General features: G+C 42.7%; 2 protein-coding genes across 3 annotated transcripts in view; one reads left to right on the top strand and one right to left on the bottom strand.

Annotated features, from left to right (window-relative positions):
* Positions 1-19,885, top strand: part of LOC130367743 (tyrosine-protein kinase ZAP-70) — a 318,125-nt gene that overhangs the window by 33,770 nt on the left and 264,470 nt on the right. Inside the window, exon 2 of one of the 2 annotated variants that reach the window (XM_056570477.1) lies at positions 1,413-1,632. The gene's annotated coding sequence lies outside the window, so the exon portion shown is untranslated. Of the gene's footprint in view, positions 1-1,412; positions 1,633-19,885 lie in introns of those variants that run through there. The other variant, XM_056570457.1, reaches the window with a different exon arrangement.
* Positions 1-19,885, bottom strand: part of ADAMTS10 (ADAM metallopeptidase with thrombospondin type 1 motif 10) — a 206,800-nt gene that overhangs the window by 122,351 nt on the left and 64,564 nt on the right. Inside the window, exons 4-6 of the mRNA XM_056570437.1 lie at positions 11,844-12,151; positions 2,333-2,688; positions 1,399-1,552 (exon numbers count right to left, since the gene is read on the bottom strand). Coding sequence (XP_056426412.1) covers positions 1,399-1,552; positions 2,333-2,688; positions 11,844-11,943 — 610 coding nt within the window. The 5' untranslated portion in view covers positions 11,944-12,151. The remainder of the gene's footprint in view (positions 1-1,398; positions 1,553-2,332; positions 2,689-11,843; positions 12,152-19,885) is intronic.

Genomic DNA, 19,885 nt, shown 5'->3' with positions numbered 1-19,885 from the left:
GGGGAAAATTGAAAGTGTTATGATTTTTAGAAGGTGAGGAGGAAAAAACAAAAGGGAGTAAAGGAGATATCCAGTGGGGAAAAACTTGTCCCCTATCCTAAGGATAAGGGATAAGTTTCAGATCGCGGGGGGGGGGGAGGATGTTTGCATCAGAATAATGGAAGAATATGAGTTAGATTGATAAATCATGTTTTGTTTTACATCAGGTAGAGAGCTGGATGGGTGTGTGTTTATAATCCGAGGAAGAGATGGCACTAGAATTATGTACTGGTCTTCTCTGGCCAATAATACGCTTGGAAAACTTTGGGCCCTAGTACAGGTGAAACTCAAAAAATGTGAATATCATGCAAAGTTTATTTATTTCAGTTATGGAACTTAAAAGGTAAAACTAATATATGAGAGAGACTCATTACATGCAAAGCAAGATAGTTCAAGCAGTGAGTTGTCATAATTTGGGGAGCCATGTCATCTGCTGGTGTTGGTCCACTGTGCTTCATTAACTCCAGGGTCAACGCATACGTCTACCAGGAGATTTTAGAGGAGTGAAGCGGATGATCCGATCACGAAAAAAATGGAACATCTGAAGGAGCGCAGACCTCTAAGGGACCTATGACCTCTTCCATCACGTGTTCCAGAACACATTTTTTTCGTGATCGGATCATCCGCTTTACTCCTCTATTGATACACTGGACTCCACTACCCAGAGCCCAGAGGAACCTGGATGCTGCGACCCCTCTCTAATTTTAAAGTGACTGCAGGTGTTATGCTCTGAGCATAACACCGTAAGGTAAGGGACCACCCTGCTGGCCCATTTATCTAACTATCTATACACAAAGTTACCTGGTTTACCTGCACGAGGTGCGCACCGTTTTCTTTCTTGTATCCTACCAGGAGATTTTGGAACACTTCATGCTTCCTTTCCTTTTAAGTTGCATTAAAGGTGTTTTCCAGGTTTATACATCTTATCCCCTATCCAAAGGATAGAGTATAAGATGTATGATGGCAGGGGTCCCACCGCTGGGGACCCCTGTGATCTCTGTGCAGCGTGGCGTGACCGTGACGTCACGTCCCTGTCTCATAAGCAGCACCCGGCACAGAATGCCGGGGGCTGCACCGAGATCGCGGGGGTCCCCAGCGGCGGGACCCCTTCCATCATACATCTTATACCCTATCCTTAGATGTATAAACCCTGAATACCCCTTTAATGAAATACAATGGACTTTTGCACGATAGTCAAATTTTTCGAGTTTCACCTGTATTTACGTTAATGTTATTTTGACATATATTTTTGCAGACTAAGTTAACCCTTTCATGGCAAGAGTCTCCCTTATTTGTCTATTCTGGCAGGATAATCAACTGGCTGTAACTATACAGAAGGGAAAATTGTTAAAACTATACCTATTACACCACAGGCTGCATCAAGATGCTGTCGTTGCAAGGAAGACCTCTTGTAAACCACATGAGGTGTCCCCTCATTGGTCTTATTATAGTTTCCACCTGGCGGAAGTGGCTCAATCAGATATTCATCTTCCCCTGACACTATCACTCCAAGCTGAAAAAGAAAATAGAAGAACCAAATACATCTTCCACAGAAGATAAGCTTGCTACTTAAATGATTCAATTGCAATTAAGGTAAGTGTGTCTTAAAGTGATACTCCCCTGGTAAATATATATATATATATATATATATATATATATATATATATATATTTATTTATTTTTTAAATCAACTGGTGCCAGAAAGTTAATCAGATTTGTAAATTACTTCTATTTAAAAATCTTAATCCTTCAAGTACTTATCAGCTGCTGTATACTACAGAGGAAGTTCTTTTCTTTTTGAATTTCTTTTGTGTCTGACCACAGTGCTTTCTGCTGACACCTCTGTCCATTTTAGGGACTGTCCAGAGCAGGAGAGGTTTGCTATGGGGATTTGCTCCTACTATGGACAGTTCCTAAAATGGACAAAGGTGTCAGCAGAGAGCATTGTGGTTAGACAGAAAGGAAATTCAAAAAGAAAACAACTTTCTCTGCAGTATACAGCAGCTGATAAGTACTGGAAGGATTAATATTTTTAAATAGAACTAATTTACAAATCTGTTTAACTTTCTGGCAAAAGTTGATGTAAAAAAAATTGGAGTACCCCTTAAAATATTTTTCTCTAAGTAACTGAATAACTCCTAGATGCTTATATGCTGTACATTTTTCAAGTATCTACAATCATATAAGGGCTGTATTAATTGTAAACATAAAATTGGCACAATTTAATTTATTTTGTGATAAAAGACTAATAAAACCTGACTTGTTTAATTCTCATAAGTTACAATCATCTCACCAGTCCATTGCAGTTGCTAATGGCCACCTTGGAGCTCAGCTGCTGGTCTTGTATGTGGCCAACATAATGACAGTCCTCATACATCTCATGCTTCCAGTCCAAACCTCCACTTTTCCAGTACTCAACAGTAAAGTGCTGTCCTAGTAAATCTCTTTGCAGGGTTAGGTTGAGCAGATAGCTAGAACTTTGAGCTTGTAACCGGTAGTACACCTGATGGTTGGATTCATCAGAGATACTTCGTCGAGTCCTGCGGAAGCTTGGAGGTGCTCGGCGTAGGTCGTAGGTCAGGAACTTTCCACTCTGGTCCACCTGGGCAGGGAATGCGATCTCATAATCGCTCAGACGAGAGAGGAAATCTGCTGGGTCAGAGGAGAGGACTTCACTGGCTGCTGTCATCCCAACGATGCAGTGACTTGGGCTGAATTACAAGGCACCACGTCAACCAGAATAACAAGTACAACTTAAAAAATGATTATAGGGCCAAAGTGCACTATTGGTTGAACACGTTTAATCATTGTGTATCATTCACCTCCTATAATTGTTTTACTGTGGTGCATGTTTAATACTATATCATTTTATTTTCATGTAGTATCATTTCTACATTAAATGGAATTTTTCACCAGCATCTCCTGCACTAACCTGCTGGGACTGGGAACACCCCAGTGGACCAAAGCACTTCATTTGTATATTAGGATTTTCAGGCATAATTTAGGAACAGGGCAACGAAGGAAAAATAGGTAAATGCCATAAGAATCTGTGACAGATTCCCCAGCACTGTTACCCTGCATCAGTTAGTGTGGGTGACACTGGTGACAGATTCCCTTTTAATAAACAGATGTACAATTTTCCTGTATGGTATCGGTACTAATACATTTTAATAGTACATGATGATTTTGCTTTACATGTCAAAATATTAAAGAGATAAGGATGCATCAATGGTACATTATATAGGTATCATATTTTATCTGTGGTTTGGTCTATTGTCATTTACATTGTCTGTGAATATTTGATACAATTAAAATTTTAAAAAATTAGCTATTTTTTTAATCACCGCCTATTATTTACTCTACATAGCTAGTGTTTTTTTATTTATTAATATTCACCATTATAGGTTATACTAAGCTAGTTAGTATATTATACCTCTTGGGTCATTGTGAGTAGAAATGAGCGAATTTCTGAAAAATTGGATACAAACGACTTGGCGAATTTTCCGAAAAAATTAGATTCGGTCCGAATTTCTTTGCGGCGAATCGCTATTAAAAATGACTATTTCTGGCCTACAAAGAGGCTCATTAGGGGTGTAGAACACTTTGCCTTGTCCTAACATGCATAGGTAGTGTGCTGTGTTAGTGAAATAATACTGTTCTTCAGTATGACATTTAATTTAATTTGAATTCATTTTAATTTTTTGATTACCCATTTTGGTGAGCATTGAGCTGGCAGTCCTCCACCAGGCGAGGTACCACCTGTTCGAACCCCTGCCTCTCAGCGCCCCCCTGACTGTGAAAGTGCAAATGTTTCATTAAATCAGTTATGGTTCATTGTTATCGCTCCAAGCTTTTTAATTGGATTCTTGTGATACTTCCACAGGTAATATGACATAGACGACCATAGGGCCTCAGTCTTGAAAAGATTACATCGAGTTTTTTAAATTAAAATTTAAGATTTATATTATATTCCCAAGTTTAATGTCCTGGCGTTTGCTTTGAACTAATACTGTATTACCACAAAACCCAATCTAACAAGTCACATGGCGGCACAATGACAGATTATAGAGGTGGCAGCAGCATGGAATTGGTGGCAGCAAGAGGAGACCATATAGTGACTGAATGACACAGCCTGCAGTTGGTGGCAGCATGAGGCGACCATAGGGCCTCACAATCCCTAAGATTAAAAGATGAATTTTCTAATTTAAATTGAAGATTTATTGTAGCTAGTGCTACCATAAAAATGTTTAGGTAATGTCCCAGCAGCATGAGGAGACCATAGGGCTTCACAATCCCTAAGATTAAAAGATGAATTTTCTAATTTAAATTTAAGGTAGCTAGTGCTATCATAAATTTTTTTTAGATAATACCTCAGCAGCATAAGGAGACCATATAGTGGCTGAATGACACAGCCTGGAGGTGGCTGAAGCATGAGGAGACCATATAGTGGCTGAATGGCACAGCGTGGAGTTGGCGGCAGCATGAGGAGAACATATGGCGGCTGAATGGCTCAGCCTGGAGTTGGCAGAAGCATGAGGAGAACATATAGTGGCTGAATGACACAGCCTGGAGGTGGCAGCAGCATGAGGAGAACATATTGTGGCAGAATGAGACAGCCTGGAGGTGGCGGAAGCAAGAAGAAAACATATAGTGGCTGAATGACACAGCTTGGAGGTGACGGAAGCATGAGGAGACCATATAGTGGCTGAATGACAAAGCCTGGAGGTGGCAGCAGCATGAGGAGAACATATTGTGGCTGAATGACACAGCCTGGAGGTGACGGAAGCAAGAAGAAAACATACAGTGGCTGAATGGCACAGCCTCGAGTTGGTGGCAGCAGGAGGAGAACATATAGTGGCTGAATGGCACAGCCTGGAGTTTGCAGCAGCATGAAAAGAACATATAGTGGCTGAATGACACAGCCTGGAGTTTGCAGCAGCAAGAGGAGACCATATAGTGGATGAATGACACAGCTTGGAGGTGACGGAAGCATGAGGAGACCATATAGTGGCTGAATGACACAGCCTGGAGTTGGTGGCATAATGAGGAGAACATTTAGTAGCTGAATGACACAACCTGGAGTGGGTGGCAGCATGAGGAGAACATATGGTGGCTGAATGACACACCCTGGAGGTGGCGGAAGCATGGAGAGACCATATAGTGGCAGAATGGCACAGCCCCGAGTTTGCGGCAGCATGAGGAGAACATAAAGTGGCTGAATGAAACAGCCTGGAGGTGGCAACAGCATTAGGAGAACATATAGTGGCTGAATGGCACAGCCTGGAGTCGGCAGCAGCATGAGGAGAACATATAGTGGCTGAATAGCACAGCCTGGAGGTGACGGAAGCAAGAAGAAAACATACAGTGGCTGAATGGCACAGCCTCGAGTTGGTGGCAGCAGGTGGAGAACATATAGTGGCTGAATGGCACAGCCTGGAGTTTGCAGCAGCATGAGGAGAACATATAGTGGCTGAATGACACAGCCTGGAGTTTGCAGCAGCAAGAGGAGACCATATAGTGGATGAATGACACAGCTTGGAGGTGACGGAAGCATGAGGAGAACATATAGTGGCTGAATGACACAGCCTGGAGTTTGCAGCAGCAAGAGGAGACCATATAGTGGATGAATGACACAGCTTGGAGGTGACGGAAGCATGAGGAGACCATATAGTGGCTGAATGACACAGCCTGGAGTTGGTGGCATAATGAGGAGAACATTTAGTAGCTGAATGACACAACCTGGAGTGGGTGGCAGCATGAGGAGAACATATGGTGGCTGAATGACACACCCTGGAGGTGGCGGAAGCATGGAGAGACCATATAGTGGCAGAATGGCACAGCCCCGAGTTTGCGGCAGCATGAGGAGAACATAAAGTGGCTGAATGAAACAGCCTGGAGGTGGCAACAGCATTAGGAGAACATATAGTGGCTGAATGGCACAGCCTGGAGTCGGCAGCAGCATGAGGAGAACATATAGTGGCTGAATAGCACAGCCTGGAGTTGGCAGAAACATGAGGAGAACATATAGTGGCTGAATGACACAGCCTGGAGGTGGCAGCAGCATGAGGAGAACATATTGTGGCAGAATGAGACAGCCTGGAGTCGGCAGCATCAGGAGTCCTGAAAGTGACCCGGTGACAGAGTGGTGCGGTGGGTGGCAATACCAGTACCCAGTGACGAAGGTGGGTGAAAAGGTCTCATGTGGAGGAATGTTTGTAACTAGGGAGCAGTGCCTTAAATCTGTTTGGCACTATGCATATTTGTGAAGTGTTGGTGTGGCACCATGGTCAATCTACTCAATCTACTGGTGGGTGGAAATCCTGGCTGATCCATGCCTGATTCATATTCACAAAGGTCAGTGTCTCCACATTTTTCGTGGACAGACAAGTTCTCCTTGGGGTGACTATGGCCCCCGCCACACTAAACACCCGCTCTGATGGCACACACTACTGGCCGGGCAGGACAGCTTTTCCAGGGAAAACTCTGCTAGTTGCGGCCACAAATCAAACTTGGCTGCCCAGAAGACCAGCGGATCTTCAAGGTTTGTTGGCATGGTCATGTCAAGGTATGCTGCCACCTGCTGGTCCTGCTCCAGGTCTACCTGCTGCTGATGACTTGTTTCACTATGTGGGTGAAGAAAGGTACTCATCAGCGACTGTAGACTCAGTCTGGCATTGGCCAACTGACTATGCAGAATGTCTCTTTAGTAGGTCAGTTTGTCCTCTCTCTCAGTGGGTGTAAAAAAGGCCCCCCTTTTGTGCCAGAAGCGAGGGTCCAATAAGGTGGAGAGCCATAAGTCATCCTGTTGCCGAATGGTGACAATTCGGCGGTCACTATGCAAGCAACTGAACATGCATCGTACGACTTGTGCAAGTGACTCGGAGGGACTCTCTGCCTCCATCTCCACTGCATACTGCCACGGTGTGCCTGGGTCCTCTGTCTCACCTTCCTCATAACCCTCTAGCTCCTCTGGCTGCTCCTGCTCCTCCTCTCCTGTCAGATGACTATAAAAACCGCCCATTTTGCGAAACCCAAACTGTGCTCCACTCCCCCTCCTCCTCCTCCAGTTCAGCCCCTACAGGGCTCATGTGGCCGTGAGAAGTAGGCTCCACATCCCCAGTGCCCTGACCAACCATCGTTTCCAACACGTGTTGTAGGAAATGAAGCATCCCATAATCATGACGACTGACTAATAATGTGGCTTCCTCAAAGGGCCTGAGCAAACGGCAGGTGTCATGTATTAGCTGCCACTGGTTGAGATTGAAGTTACACAGGGGAGTACCCCTATCTGCTTGGATCATTAAGAAATTTTCTCTGTTCGTATAGTCAGTCCAACATATGGACTGGGGAATTCCAACGTGTGGAATTGTCGCAAATCAGACAATGTTGGGGGATACCGTTCTGACCCTGCAGCTCAAGGAGGGTGTGCTTTGTGGTGTACAAATAGATGAAGTGCATGCAAAGTTTCCTTCCCATTGTTAGGATGTTTTGCAAATGGGGGGGAACACTTCAGGAACCGCTTGACAACCAGATTGAACACGTGCCATGCAGGGCACATGGCTCAGTCTTCCTTGTCGCAGCGCAGACAAGATGTTCTTCCCATTTCCAGTTTTCGTGGAGTAAGCCATGCTCTGATTTCTTTATGAATTACTTTTAGCAGTTCCTCCCCTGTGTGACTCCATTCGCCAAGGCAAACCATGTAAAAAACAGCTTGTTCCCGCCGTGCCCTGCACCCATGAATTGCTGGAGGGGCACTGAGACTTGTCCGTGCAGTGGAGGCTGAGGACACGGTGGAGGATAAGAAGGCAGAGTTGCACACTGTCACAGTACCAACGGCCTGAGAGCGTGGAGGAGGAAACGGTGTGACTTGTCCAAGTTGCTGTTATGGCTGTGCAGGAACCACATTCACCCAGTGGGCCATAAAGGACATGTATTGTCCCTGATAATAGTTACAGCTCCAGATTTCAGCACTGTCGTGCACTTTGGTACACACCGAAAGGCTCAAGGACTGGCCCAACTTCTCTTCCACAAAATTGTGCAGGGCTGGTACTGCCTTCTTCGCAAAGAAATGACGGCTTGGGACTCTCTACCTCGGTTCTGCACAAGCCATCAGTTCTCTGAAAGGTGCGGAGTCCACCACTTGAAAAGGGAGGGACTGCAGCACCAGCAACTTAGACAGGAGCACATTCAGCTTCTGCGCCGTTGGATGAGTGGGCATAAACTGTTGTCTCTTGGACATGGCTTCGCCAATGGTTTGCTGGCAGAATGACTAACTCAAAGTAGGAGGAGCAGGAGCATCTGGAGCGACAAAAGGAGGGTATGACACACAGCTCCCTTCGGAGGTGGTGGAGCCTTGGCTGGCTGAAAGAGGGAGCAGTGTGCCACTGGGTGATGCAGCAGGCTGGACCACCACATCGGAGCCACGGTTCTCCCAGGCCGCTTTATTGTGGCGCAGCATATGTTAACGCAGGGCCGTGGTGCCAACATTGGGAGCCTAGCCACGCTTCACCTTCTGACGACACATCTTGCATGTGGCCAGGTTAACCTCCTCCGGATGCTTGATGAAAAACTACCACACCTCCGGGTAGCTGATTTTCCCGCCAACAGTCCGCACTAATTGACTGCTACTGCCGCCGTCTCCAGGAACCCCTGTTCCACTACCTCCCAGGAAGGTAAGCTGCCGCGAAGCAGGTGGTTTCCCCCGGGTACGTTTGGGTCCAGAATTTCCACTTCTGCCACCATGCTGACTGCCAACCATGCTACCACCTTGCTGGTTCAGCTGCTGCCTCAAGGGCAATTTGCAACCCTCTTCTCTTGATGATGATGAAGCCCCTTCTGCAATCGGCTCCCAATTGCGATTGGCTTCATCATCATCATCAACAAGTGTCTGCACGTCACTGATGTCCTCCTCAGGTTCCTTAACAGTTCCACCTCCCACGTCACTCTCCTCATCATTACTTGCCCGCCTAGTGGAAAAAGCGGCGGATGTCTCCTCCACTTCTTGGCTGGGCAGTAGCTGCTGACTGTCCTCTATTAGATCGTCCTCACTGAATAGTGGAGCTGAACCCACAGCATAAGATATTTCTGTAGGGAAGGGAACAGCATAGGGCAGAGGCAATCGGAGGACAGGGACTGCTCCCAGGCCATGCCAACTGAGGGTTGTGTCTGAGGAACCCACTGACTGTTGGCTGGGGGTATCAGCTGTCACTTGTGATTAAGTGTATGACCATGGGTTAACCATGTCACTTGTGATTAAGTGAATGACCACGTGTTAAACATGGGTAGCTGGTCGAGACACGACCGCTACCTGATACCGGGAGATGAGGCCTTTCGCTGCGACCCCTGCTGCCACTCACCCCTAGTCTGCTGCGACCTCTGCCTGCGCCTGATGAATTTAGGCCTCTGCCACTCCTCTGTGCACATCGTAAAACTTCTCTGCCTGACAAACTTAGTGCGTATATGAGGGGAGTACAATACGCTTCACTTAGCTTAAAACAGTATTTGTCTAGAACAGTAGCAGGTGTGTACTTTTGGCTGGCCTTTTACAGTAACTAGGTCCTTAAGACTTTATCAGGAACAAAATTGTACAACACTTAGATGTACATATGTGGTATGCACTTATGAGGGCAGATAAATGCGCTACAGTACATTAAAAAAAAAGTATGTGTACAACACCAGCTGTTGAGTACTTTTGGCTGTCCTTTCACAGTATCTAGGCCCTTAAGACTTTATCAGGAACAAAATGGTACAACACTTAGATGTATGTTTGTGGTATGCACTTAGGGCAGAAAAATGTGCTACAGTACACTTAAAAAAGTATGTGTACAACACTAGCCAGTGAGTACTTTTGGCTGATGTTTCACAATATCTAGGTTCTTAAGACTTTATCAGGAGCAAAATGGTTCACCATTTAGATGTACATATATGGTATGCACTTATGAAGGCAGAAAAATACGCTACAGTACGCTTAAAAAAGTTTTGTGCACAACACCAGCAGTAGACACCAGTGCTGCAGCACAAAGTCACTGTGTACTACAGCCAAAATTGCACTTTCTCAATCTCACTCCCTTCCCTATCAGTGCTTCTAGGCAGGATTTGTGCTTGAGCTGAATTGCTGCTGTTCTTCTGTGCAACACACTGCTCTCTGATCTTCTCTATAATAGAAGGCTGTACACAGTGACTGGGAGGTGGATCACTGCTATTCTTCTGTGCAACACACAGCTCTCTGATCTTCTCTATAATAGAACGCTGTACACAGTGACTGGGAGGTGGATCGCTGCTATTCTTCTGTGCAACACACAGCTCTCTGATCCTCTCTATAATAGAACTCTGTAGACAGTGACTGGGAGGTGAATCGCTGCAGTAAGAATGCTTTTCTGTGAAAAACAAACTGCTTTCTGTCCAACAGAACGCTGACTTGACTAGGAGGAAAATCGCTGCTGGAAAAAGCTTTTCTGTGTAACACACAGGGCTGTCTGTCCCGATCTCTCTCTCTGCAGTGTAAGGATGAAATGACTGGCTGCAATATGGCTGCCGATTATATAGGGCTGTGACATTAATTTTCCCTGAAATTCGTAACTAACTCAGATTCATCAGATCCGATTCGCTCGTCTCTAATTGTGAGATTAAACCTCTATTTTTACAGATTTAAGGATTTTTAAGGACTGATACTTGTTCGTAATTTCTACACCATTAAAGAGAATCTATCACCAGAATCCCCCGCACTAACCTGCTGGGGCTGCGGACAAAGTGGCACGGAAGCATTTGCATATTTTCAGGCATAACTCGGGAATGGGGCCAAGTAGGAAAAAAAGGTAAACTGTATTAGAATCAGCGTCACCCACACAGTAACCCTGTATCAGTAGGTTAGTGCAAGTGACGCTGGTGACAGATTCCCTTTAATAGACAGATGTATAAAAACAATATGAACCTGTCAAATCAGTTACCCAAATCTGGAGTGACCATGCTGAAGCCTGTTGACAGACAAAAGAGCATACAGAGGAGGGCCTTTATTTATGTGAAAACTGAATACACCTAAATTCTATAAAGTTTTCTGTTGTTTTTAAGTAAAGCGTAAGTACAGTAATTACTGTTAGAATAATTTTCTATATGGTCTTACGTTTAATTTACTTGCTTTTTACAATGTTATCTCACAGGAGTGTCTTATTTGTGTGGTTAGAAAAAAATGGATACTTGTATACTTCTCACTAGCTGTTTGTAAATGTCAAAGTGTGTGCTGTCCACAACTGCCAGGGAGAACTGGAAATAGTGTAAGATTCACGTTTTTTCTCTATGGTATGCTAAAAAAAAACTGTAATAAATAACTCTGTGTTCTTTGGATTAAAGAGTTGGAATGTAGTCTAAAATAATTCTATCATCTGTTTCAAGACGTTGCAAAACCATTTTCTTCTTACTTTCTGGACATGTAAAGGCCATTAGCTGCCTCTAAATAAATGAAGGAATCTTATAAGAGAGAATTTACCCTATTTACTACACACTTATATCTGAAATAAACAGTGGTTGTGGCAAATTTTCATTATTACTGTCATAACATATAAAGCTACATAAAAAAATACAAAGTTGTGTAATATTGTATTGTGGTCTCCTTCTCAATCTTAATGTCAGCAGTTGGCTTGAAATGTAATTTTAGGAGTATTTTACAGACTTGCAGTTTGTCTTAACCATCAGGTGATAAGATCTGTGTGCTGTTGTCTTAGCTTTTGTGTCCTTTCTTGGTATGGAAATGTTCATCTTTAATTTTCAAACTGGATGAAGACAATCATAGTTTCGCGATGATCTCTTACCTTCTGAACTCTGTTTGGGATTCCTGGATCTTTTGAAACTTGAAGACCTTGCTACAGTCATGGTGAAGGCTAATGCCAGAAGTTCCCAGATGATTTTCATGGCGACCTGTCTTCTTCGGCTCAGCTGTAACTCCCAGTTTCACCATGTCTCTGTCTCTTATGCTTTCTCCCCGGGACTACTGACCCAAGGTCTGTAAAAGCATCTTATCCAATTCTTACAGAATGTTTTTCAATACCTTTTTTGGTCCTTTCTTTGATTTATGTATTTGATGCAAACAAGTTAATTCCTCAAGTATGTGTTACTTGACCTGAAAAAAAGATTTTTTTTTAATATAAGTTTCTTCATGATGGAATTTTTCTAATAAATACACTCCTGATTAGAAGGGTTGTCCCAAGGTAAAATCTAGACCAAAACGTCGACATTGACTGCAATGTGGATTGTGCAACCAAAGATCTGTGTAATGCACTGCATGGATCCTGCTGCATCCAAAATAGACTTTTTGTGATTGTTGGGTCATGGCCATAACTTGACCCCATTCACTTACTTTAACTGCAATACAGCATTAACTCAGCAGGTCGACTCAGTGATCATTGGCTGAGCAAAGGATTTTGCCACTAAAGTTAGTGTGTAGCCTTAGTGTAAGAGTTATTTTTCTGGGGGATAGGTGATAACTAAATGATCGGTGGGGTATAACTGCTGGGACCTCCACTTACTGCAAGAATGGTCTCTTGTTTTCCCAGTGAAAGCTGGGGCAGCATGTACTTTCTGTAGGATTTCTATTATTAATGCCATTAAGTCATGAATATATAATACTCATTAACACGAACACTGAAAATAGACTGCATGGCATTTTTTTTTTTTTTTTTTTTTATTGCATCTTGAAGGTCATGGACTTTTTTTCTGCAGATCCCTGCAGTTTTTCAATATGTTTGTTGGTAGTGAAGTTTTATCAGGTAAAAAATAGTTTTGAAATGTTGGACCTGCTAAAACTGTTCTGTTAATAACTGTTATCACAAAACCACAGATTTTCTCATGGCACTTTTTCTCGTGATACTCAAAACATAATAAAAAAAACAAAAATATGGATACTTAATTTTTCCAAGTTAGGGTAAGTTCACACTGAGGAATTGGCAAGGAACTGACGTGGAATCATTTTGGTCAGGAAACTTCTCAAATCTGTTATCTTCTGCTTGGAGTGGAATTGTTGCTTAATTTGAAAATTCAAATTTTTTGTGCTCCCAACTCATTTCATCAGAAAAATCTGTCCCATAGACTTTAATGGGCTTTTACCGTGAATATGGCCAGAAGAATGAAGATGTTCCATCTTCTGGTGGAATAGAATTCAGTGTCAGAATTCTGCTTGTGGAAATTCCTCAGGATGAGCAGAGTGATGTAAAGATCATTAAAGTCAATGGAGCTTTCATTCAAGGCAGAATTCAAGCGGAATTACTCCAGTAAATTCCTCAGTGTGAACATATCCTTACCCCATATTAACCCATGACATATACAGTCATGGCCGTAAATTTTGCCACCCCTGAAATTCTTCAAGAAAATGAAGTATTTCTCACAGAAAAGTATTGCAGTAACACATATTTTGCTATACACATTTATTCCGTTTGTGTATATTGGAACTAAACTAAAAAAGGGAGGAAAAAAAGCAAATTGGACATAATGTCACACCAAGCTCCAAAAATGGGCTGGCCAAAATTATTGACATCCATAACTTAATATTTGGTTGCAATAACTGAAATCACTCGCTTCCTATTACATTAACAAGCTTCTTACACCTCTCAGTCGGAATGTTGGACCACTCTTCCTTTGTAAACTGCTCCAGGTCTCTCTTATTGGAAGGGCACCTTTTCCCAACAGCAATTTTAAGATATCTCCACAGGTGTTCAATGGGATTTAGATCTGGACTCATTGCTGGCCACTTCAGAACTCTCCAGCACTTTGTTGCCATCCATTTCTGGTTGCTTTTTGATGTATGTTTGGGGTCATTGACCTGCTGGTAGACCCAAGATCTCGGACGCAAACCCAGCTTTCTGTCACTGGGCTGTACAGTGAACCCCAAATCCATTGGTAATCCTCAGATTTCATGATGCCTTGCACACATTCAAGGCACCCAGTGCCAAAGACTGCAAAACAACCCCAAAACATAATTGAACCTCCACCATATTTTACTGTAGGTACTGTGTTCTTTTCTTTGTAGGCCTCATTCCATTTTCGGTAAACAGTAGAATGATGTGCTTTACCAAAAAGCTCTATCTTGGTCTCATCTGTCCACAAGACGTTTTCCCAGAAGGATTTTGGCTTACTCAAGTTCACTTTGGCAAAATGTAGTCTTGCTTTTTTATGTCTCTGGGTCAGCAGTGGGGTCCTCCTGGGTCTCCTGCCATAGCGTTTCATTTCATTTAAATGTCGACAGATAGTTCGCGCTGACACTGATGCTCCCTGAGTCTGCAGGACAGCTTGAATATCTTTGGAACTTGTTTGGGGCTGCTTATCCACCATCTGGACTATACTGCGTTGATACCTTTCATCAATTTTTCTCTTCTGTCCACAATTTTACTCTTCTGTCCACACCCAGGGAGATTAGCTACAGTGCCATGTGTTGCAAACTTCTTGATAATGTTGTGCACTGTGGACAAAGGCAAATCTAGATCTCTGGAGATGCACTTGTAACCTTGAGATTGTTGACATTTTTCCACAATTTAGGTTCTCAAGTGCTCAGACAGTTCTCTTCTCCTCTTTCTGTTGTCCATGCTTAGTGTTTCACTCACAGACACACAATGCAAAGACTAAGTGAACTTCTCTCCCTTTTTATCTGCTTTCAGGTATGATTTTTATATTGCCCACACCTGTTACTTTTGGAGTTTGGTGTGACATTCTGTCCAATTTGCTTTTTTTCCTCCTTTTTTGGGTTGGTTCCAATGCACACAAAGGGAATAAACATGTGTATAGCAAAGAATGTGTTACTGCAATCCTTTTCTGTGAGAAATACTTCATTTTCTTGAAAAATGTCAAGGGTGGCAACATTTACGGCCATGACTGTAATTATCTCATTCAATTCAGAAGGTATAAAAAGGGATCAGGAGCCAAACCCAAGCCCATGGCTGCCATGACAGTTTTTTTTATTAGAAAGTATTTATCTTTTAAAACTTTTTTTTTAACTTAACAAAAGTAGTATTAAGCTCCCTACCCCTTCCCCTCTAGAGGCACCAGTAAAGCACAAGAACATTATGTACTAACTTTACCAGCAATAGTCCTGTACGGTATAATCATAACAGTCAGGTAAGCAATAGATGAAAGGAGGAAAGCATTCAGATTACCAAATCACAAAGGTAGTGGGGAGGCATTATAAAATGATAGGAAGAATAAATTCTGTAAAAACCAAATAAAATTAGCAAAAATTTAAACAGAGAAGAAGATTGCCATAGAAAGTAAACAGCACCCAAAATATTCTTCACTTACATAAATAATATGAAACATAACACTGATAATGTTGGCCTCCCTCAAAATAATCTGAGCGTAATGGTGGTGGGGTGACGAGGAAAATGCCAATCCACTAAATACCTTCTCCTCTACTGTATTGACACAAGAAAATCCAATGTCAGATGAGACATTGATTGACATGAGAAGGAAAAATGTAAATTTTCCTAGCTATCTATTTATCTGCTCCCTGGGAGACCTACCTAGCTAGCTAGCAACCTACCTACCTAGCTAACTACCTGGCTACTTATCTACCTACCCACTAAGTTATCTAGCTACCTACCTTGCTACCTACCTAGCTAGGTAACAATTTATCTACCTACCTTCCTAGCTATCTGTATACCTAGCTGGCTATCTATCTATCTGGTTATCTATCTACCTATCCAATAGACTAACTACTTAACTAGCTACCTACCTACCTGGCTACCTAGCTAGTTAGCAACCTATCTATCTGTCTTGCTACCCACCTGGCTACCCAACTACCTATGTATCTGGCTACCTATCTACCTACCCACTGGGCTACCTAACTGGCTACCCACCTAGCTAGCTAGCAACCTACTTTCCTAGCAAGATATCTTCCTTGCTACCTATCTACCTAGCTGGCTACTTACCTACCAACTGGGCTACCTATCTAGTTAGTTAGCAGGCTAACTAGCTGCCTACCAACCTGGCCATCTACCTGTCTGGCCATCTACCTGTCTGGATACCTAGCTACCTACCTAACCACTGGGCTACCTACCTGAGTACCTGCCCAGCTAGCTAGCAACTTACTTAGTTAGCTACCTTTCTTCCAACCGGGCTAATTAACTATCTATCATATATGTAAAAGTGAAATATAAAAAAGAAAATAAAATAAAAAAAAGGGGGCAAAAAAGAAATAAAAACCCAAACTACACACCTACTCTTATATGCACCCCCTAAATGATGGAGTCTGTAACGGAAAGGGTCAAACAATAGACCCAAAGTAAGAGATGGATGTAATAATTTACTTTTTTACCCCACTCAAAATGTATTAAAAATATCCATTGTCGCTCTAAGGTGTACACTCTATATGACTCAATGTCCTGGACACACCTCCATTTTGCCAGAGTGTTGCGCTGATGTTTGAAACACTTTACAAAGCCCCTGGTAGCTTGTTGTAAGTGACATCCTCAGATGCTATGGGGGCAATGGGTAAATACAAGTTATGTTTTAATACATTTTGAGTGGCAGTAAAAAGTGGAATGATATACTCTGTCTCTGGATAGAGTTGGTTTAGCAGCAACGTATTGGACAGGGGATACAATATAAAACATTGTTTTTGCATCACTTTGTGCTATTAATAAAAATAAAAAAACAAACACTCTACGTCTAGAGGAAAGAAGTTTCCACTATAATAACAGACGGAGATTCTTTACTGTTAGAGCAGCGAGACTATAGAACTTCCTGCCACATGGATCGCACCCCAGCCCCCCTCCCACAGTGCGATCGCAGGGGGAAATCCATTTCTGAGGTAGACGGAGGGCTTACCTCTTATCCTCTGATGGACCCGGCTCTAAGATTGCCAAAGCCTGGCTGAACCAGGCTTTATCAATCAAGCACAGAGCACACAGATCAATGTAGTTCTAAACATACTCATTTTGGTGCATGTAGTTATACATTTTTTTATGTTGTAAAACAGAATAAAACCTATATAAATTATGTATCTTTGTAACCATATGGACCTTCTGAATAAATATATGGTGCTATTTTTTCCAAAAAGTGCACTGCGTAAAATCGGAAGCCCCCAAAATATACAAAATGGCGTTTTTTTTTTAAATTTTGCCCCACAAACATTTTGTTCTGGTTTCGCTGTACACCTTATGGTGAAATGATTGATGTCATTACAAAGTATAATTAGTGGCGCCAAAAATAAGCCCTCATATGGGTCTGTAAGTTCAAAATTGAAAGCGTTATGATTTTAGTAAGGTGATGTGAAAAATACTAAAGTGCAAAAATGAAAAAACCTGTGTTCCTTAACCCGTTAAGGAAGCAGGGTTTTTCAGTTTTTGCATTTTTTCCTCATCACCTTCTAAAAATCATAACGCTTTCAATTTTGCACCTAAAATTCCATATTATGGCTTATTTTTTGCACAACCAATTCTACTTTGCAGTGACATTAGTCATTTTACCCAAAAATTTACGGCGAAACGAAAAAATTTATTGTGCGACAAAATTGAAGAAAACTTTTGGGGGCTTCTGTTTCTACGCAGTGCATTTTTTGGTAAAAATGACACCTTATCTTTACTCTGTAGGTCCATACATTTAAAATGATACCCTACTTATATAGGTTTGATTTTTTATTAATTTTATTATTTTATTACTTTTTTAAAATCATAACTACATGCAGGAAAATTTATCACACAACAAATTAGCATTCCAGTACCTGTAAAAAACATCTTTAGATATAGTGGACACTTGCGAACCTATATTTATTAACACATCCAAATGTATACCTTCTACACTTTTACATAGGGGCAGGGGGTGACATCAAGTGAGAGTCCTAACTTAGATTGTTCTGGGTTTGGACCTGATATCTGTTTTCCTGAGTGCCGGTCCGTGACCTTAGGGGAAATCCATTTAAATCCCAACATTGTACTTTCCAATGTCCAGATTTGCTGCAGTAGGTACAAAAGGGCCTTTGGGTCCCTGGGGGCCTACTGTTCAGATTACTCAGAGGATTAACATGACGAGGAGCAGAAACAGATACAGGTTAACAATTGGGCTGAGCGGCTCAACTGGCAGGTTCCTTTACAGCCTGAGTCAATGGTTCAATGTTCTGTTTAACACTCTGAAATTCTGAGGCTGTGGAGGCTGGTAGGGCATTGCACACAGGGGCGGGGGCCGGTGGTAGTGACAGAGGGCTGGCTACCGCACCCAGAGGCTCTGGGACAGGGGAACAATTTTCTTCAGACTCAGTCCTGGGCTCTATGACCTGAATAGCCAGCCTCTAAAAAGCAGGAAAGGGCAGACTAGGGTTTTGTACTGCTAACATCCTCAACTGAGCTTTGTCCCACTTATTGTGAGCCTCATCAATAAACCTGTCCATCAGAGGCAATAATGGCGGGTCGGTCTGGAGAATCGTGTACTGACATCTTTTAGATCTCCTTGAGTGCGCTGTCTCTTTGAGAAGTTTTGAGTGTGTCGTCCCTAGAGTGCGCTGTCTCTTTAAGAAGACTTGAGTGTGTCATCCCTTGATTGTGCTGTCTCTTTAAGAAGATTTGGGTGAGTCATCTCTTTAAGATGCTTGGCAATAGGCTGCAGCGATTTAAATCTTGATTAACAGGACCCGTAGACTTTGTTGAGCACTAAGGGGTTAATGCTAGCTGCCACCGGTGCTGGAGACTTGTTGCGGGAGATTGTTAGTTTATGCAGAGTCTGCGCTGCAGTGGGTACTTGATATGGCTGCGCCCAGGGAACTTCCTGTTTGGTCCGGTTGGTAAATTCTTCCCCCGTGCAACAGGGGATGGATATTTAGTTCCTTCTTGCACACTGAAGAGACGTCACCACTGGGGACCAACGGGGCGGAGCTGTGGCCGCTCACGCGCAGGGAACACCGGACTCTGTTTAACCCCTTCAGGTACTGACTTTGCACACTCTGCAATGGAGAGTTAACAGTCTTTCCTTCACCTCCCCCACTATCAGTGCCTGCTGGTAACTCTTTGCAATAAGGATAGTACTGTACAATTTTCTGGCACAAACGTTTTCACATCGGCATGCGATTTTTCTTGGACATAATTCAGACTAGGGGGGAGGCCTTTTAGCTTTATGGCTAAGGCACACACTCATATCCTGTTCATGAAGCCAAAGTTTTGTGGTGTGCCACAGGTATGCGATGTGAGGTGTATGGGGCAGATGTTGTAGCCCAGGAGCAGAGGGTGTTAACCCCTAAATTTTCATTACGCCAAGGTGTGGTTTTACAGAGAACCACCCAAACGGTAGCACCGCTAGTCCAAGTTAGGCAGGACAAGTAAGAGTCCAAGGCCAGGTTAGGGTTAATGGTAACTTTACTGAGGTAGACAGATGGTACAGTTTTTACAGCTAGGCCAGGATCCCAGAGAGGTGACCAGTAACACAGGGGACCTTGCAGCTTGCTGGGACATGCAGTGACTTTGACAGACTTTAGGACAGCCAAGCTGACTATAATAGACTTGACTGAAGATAGTGACAGCAAACAGACTTTATCGCTTTTTATTAATTTTTTCATGATATGAAAAGTGACAAAAAATACGCTATTTTGGACTTTTGAATTTTGGTTTAATTAACTATATATTTTTATAATTCAAACCTTTCCGCACATAACACATATGTTTATTTTTATTTAAACAGTTTTTTTTTAAATGGGAAAGGGGGGGGGGGTGAGTCAAACTTTTATTATTGAAGGGGTGAAATGATCTTTAGTCACTTTTTATTTCCACTTTTTTTTGCAACGTTATAGCTCCCATAGGGAGCTATAATACTGCACCCATTGATCTTTTACATTGATCAATGGCTTCTCATAGGAAACCATTGATCAATGATTCTGCCGCTTGAC

This window comes from Hyla sarda, chromosome 1 (assembly GCF_029499605.1).
Source record: "Hyla sarda isolate aHylSar1 chromosome 1, aHylSar1.hap1, whole genome shotgun sequence".
NCBI lineage: Eukaryota > Metazoa > Chordata > Amphibia > Anura > Hylidae > Hyla > Hyla sarda.
Note: the sequence above shows the minus strand (reverse complement) of the source record. Positions and strands in the feature narration are given on the sequence as shown.